At 50.9% G+C, this 2,553-nt stretch overlaps 1 protein-coding gene across 1 annotated transcript in view; it reads left to right on the top strand.

The window, feature by feature from the left end:
* The window catches only part of NOL6 (nucleolar protein 6), a 33,834-nt gene that overhangs the window by 22,525 nt on the left and 8,756 nt on the right, over positions 1 to 2,553 (top strand). Inside the window, exon 23 of the mRNA XM_035889868.1 lies at positions 194 to 391. Within this exon, the coding sequence (XP_035745761.1) occupies positions 194 to 391 (198 nt within the window). The remainder of the gene's footprint in view (positions 1 to 193; positions 392 to 2,553) is intronic.

The raw sequence follows: 2,553 nt of genomic DNA on the forward strand, positions 1-2,553 counted from the left end.
GGCCCCCCCCCAGCCATATTTTTCCTGTGGATGTTGTGGCAAACTTCTGACATTGATCTCACAAAAATTTAGGCTTTGGTTTATTGCTTTCTAAGGAGAAGGGAATAAAAAGCAAGCGGGGAGTTGGGTAACTCTCATCTCTCCTGCTTGCCTGTGTCCTATATTGAGTAGCACTGGTCTTTTCTCCCTGCAGATGGTCTTCCGCCCACCTTTGGACTTCTACGATGTCCTAATCCACCTGAACCCAAACCAGATTCCTCGGCATCTGGAGAGTGTGGACCGGCCACTGAAGTCATTTTCCCGAGGCGTAGTGAAGAACAGCACTGCAGCAAAGATCCTCTTTCCTGTGGTGGATTATGACCCTGTACAGTTCTACCTCCAGGAGCTGAGAGTAAGCACTGCCCTTTGGTGAGGCACAGGGGGCTATCTGCCTAAGGGGGAGCTGCCTTCTGGCGTTCAGGTCACTAGCTGCCTGACACTGCAGGACCTAGTTGGTGACTTCTTCATGTGTTTTGCATGTGATAGTTACTCTTTGTGTGCATCTGAAATCACTTCTTCAGTAGAATACCTGGTGAATGCATCACTTGTTCCATGGAAACGGGCGTGCTGCTGATGTGAGAATGACCTCAGATACAAAATGCCTGGAGCTTTTGCTGAAGAATGATATTTCAGTGCAAAAATATCTTTAAGCCACTTGTCTCTAGTCCGTTAATTGACTTTTCATGGCTTCTTGCACAAACTGGGGTGCATGATGGTTGGTAGCTACCTGTATTTTTCTGGGGGGATGTGCAGGAATCCATGGCATGGTACTGGTAGGGCTCCTGCTGTTAGGCCAATGGTTGCATGAGCCGCAGAGGTTGAATGCTGGTCACAGGTTTCTCTGGGGCTGGTTACATGCATGGTGGCAGAGGAAGTTGGTAATGTGGGTATACGGAGAACATCGGTATCCAAAGTTGTCAAACCAGTGCTTTTCCACTGTGTAGCCTTGCCAAAGTCTCAGCAAGCTGGGGAAATATGCAGGATGCTGGGTGGCAGTGGTGATCCACACTGGGTCTAGACAGCCAGTACTTTGCAGATGTGCAGCCTTTGCCTCTTGGCCCTTCCCAGCTTTGCGTGCAGTAGCTGAGTAAATGTTAGTGTGCAGAGAGGTGGGACTGTGATGCCCTTTTTTCAAAACCTGGCTCGACTTTCACCCACAGAAGTGCTGTGAGCAGTGTCAGAACTGCCGTAGAAGTCACAGACTGCCTTTGTCAGGAAGGATGCTGTGGAGGCCTCTAGCCCCATTTCCCACTCAGCTAGCCCTGATGTTAGAGCAGGCTGCGCAGAGCCCAGTCCTGTTGAATGCTGACTGGGTCCAGGGATGGAGATTTCCCATCTCCCTGTCCCAGTGTTTGGCCACCATTGTGAAAATTTGTCTCCTTATATATGACTGGGATTTCCATTGTTGCAGCATGTGTTGGCTCCTCAGGTCCCTGCGGCAGCCAGGCTCTGCTAGGGGCAGCTTGCTGGAAGGTAGAGCTGGAGCTGGGAGGCCTCCAGCTTTAGCTGTGCTCTGGCACCTCCTGGCTGGCCCTCCCAGCCCTCCTGGGCAGCATGGCAGGTTAGAGAGCTTTCCTCTTGCCATTCTCCCAACTGACATGCCAGGAGGGTTTTGTACGCTTCTCTTGCCTGAGGATTTGGTATCACCTTCTCTCCAAGCTTGCACTGGGGAAGGAGGTGTGCCTGCAAAAGAATAGTTTTTGGGTAGTGTCTCTTCTTTTCCTGGGCTGCCACCTGCAGGCTCTGCACAGTTTAGCATTTGCTGGTCCCCAAGTTGGCTAATCCTGCACAGCCACCAAGCATTTCTCTGCTGCTGCTGCCAGGTTTGGTGGTGGCAGCTGCAAGGAGAGAAGGCAGAAAGGGACGGATCTTGCCTCCAGGTCCATAGAAAGAATTGCAGAGGTGCCTGAATTAAAACTCCAGTTCAGGCTGGAAGATGCTGGGCCCTTTAGGTTCAAGCTTGCCTTTCACCTTAACCTAGGTAGCTTAGGAGGTGGCGAAGGAAAACTGTGAAGGGTTTCTTTGAAAGTTTCCTCAACTGTAAGCACAGCCCCGTTACCTCCCACACTGCCTGCCAGCTGCATTTTGTGCTGATCTCTGCCTGGTCTATGGGAATCTGCTGTGGCTTCAGTAGAGCTGCCAGGTCTAGCAAGGTACGAGCTCAGTGATTCTGTCACCCACAGCAAGTTGGGACAGTCTGGGGTGGGGAGCAAGGCAGTGAGAGACAGAGGTGCATGCAAGACCTCTTTAAATTGCGGAAGATGTCAAAATTGTCCCACAGTTTCCCTGCAAGTAACGCTGCTTGTTTAGTTGGAAAGTCATGGAGGAGAAGAGAAGGTGCTCTCCTGTCTTCAAGAAGGAAGCTGATTTTGAAGCTCGAGGTCCTGCAGAACACATTTCAGAGAGAATTTGGAGGGTTTCTTGGGGTCCAGGATATGCAAGAAGGAGGGGGAGAAGCACCCTGCACAAGACTTTTAAGAGGGAGCAGGAAGCACAGCAACAAGGAACTGTTTA

The sequence above is a fragment of the Egretta garzetta genome, unplaced genomic scaffold (assembly GCF_000687185.1).
Source record: "Egretta garzetta isolate BGI_Z169 unplaced genomic scaffold, ASM68718v1 scaffold702, whole genome shotgun sequence".
Classification (NCBI taxonomy): Eukaryota; Metazoa; Chordata; class Aves; order Pelecaniformes; family Ardeidae; genus Egretta; species Egretta garzetta.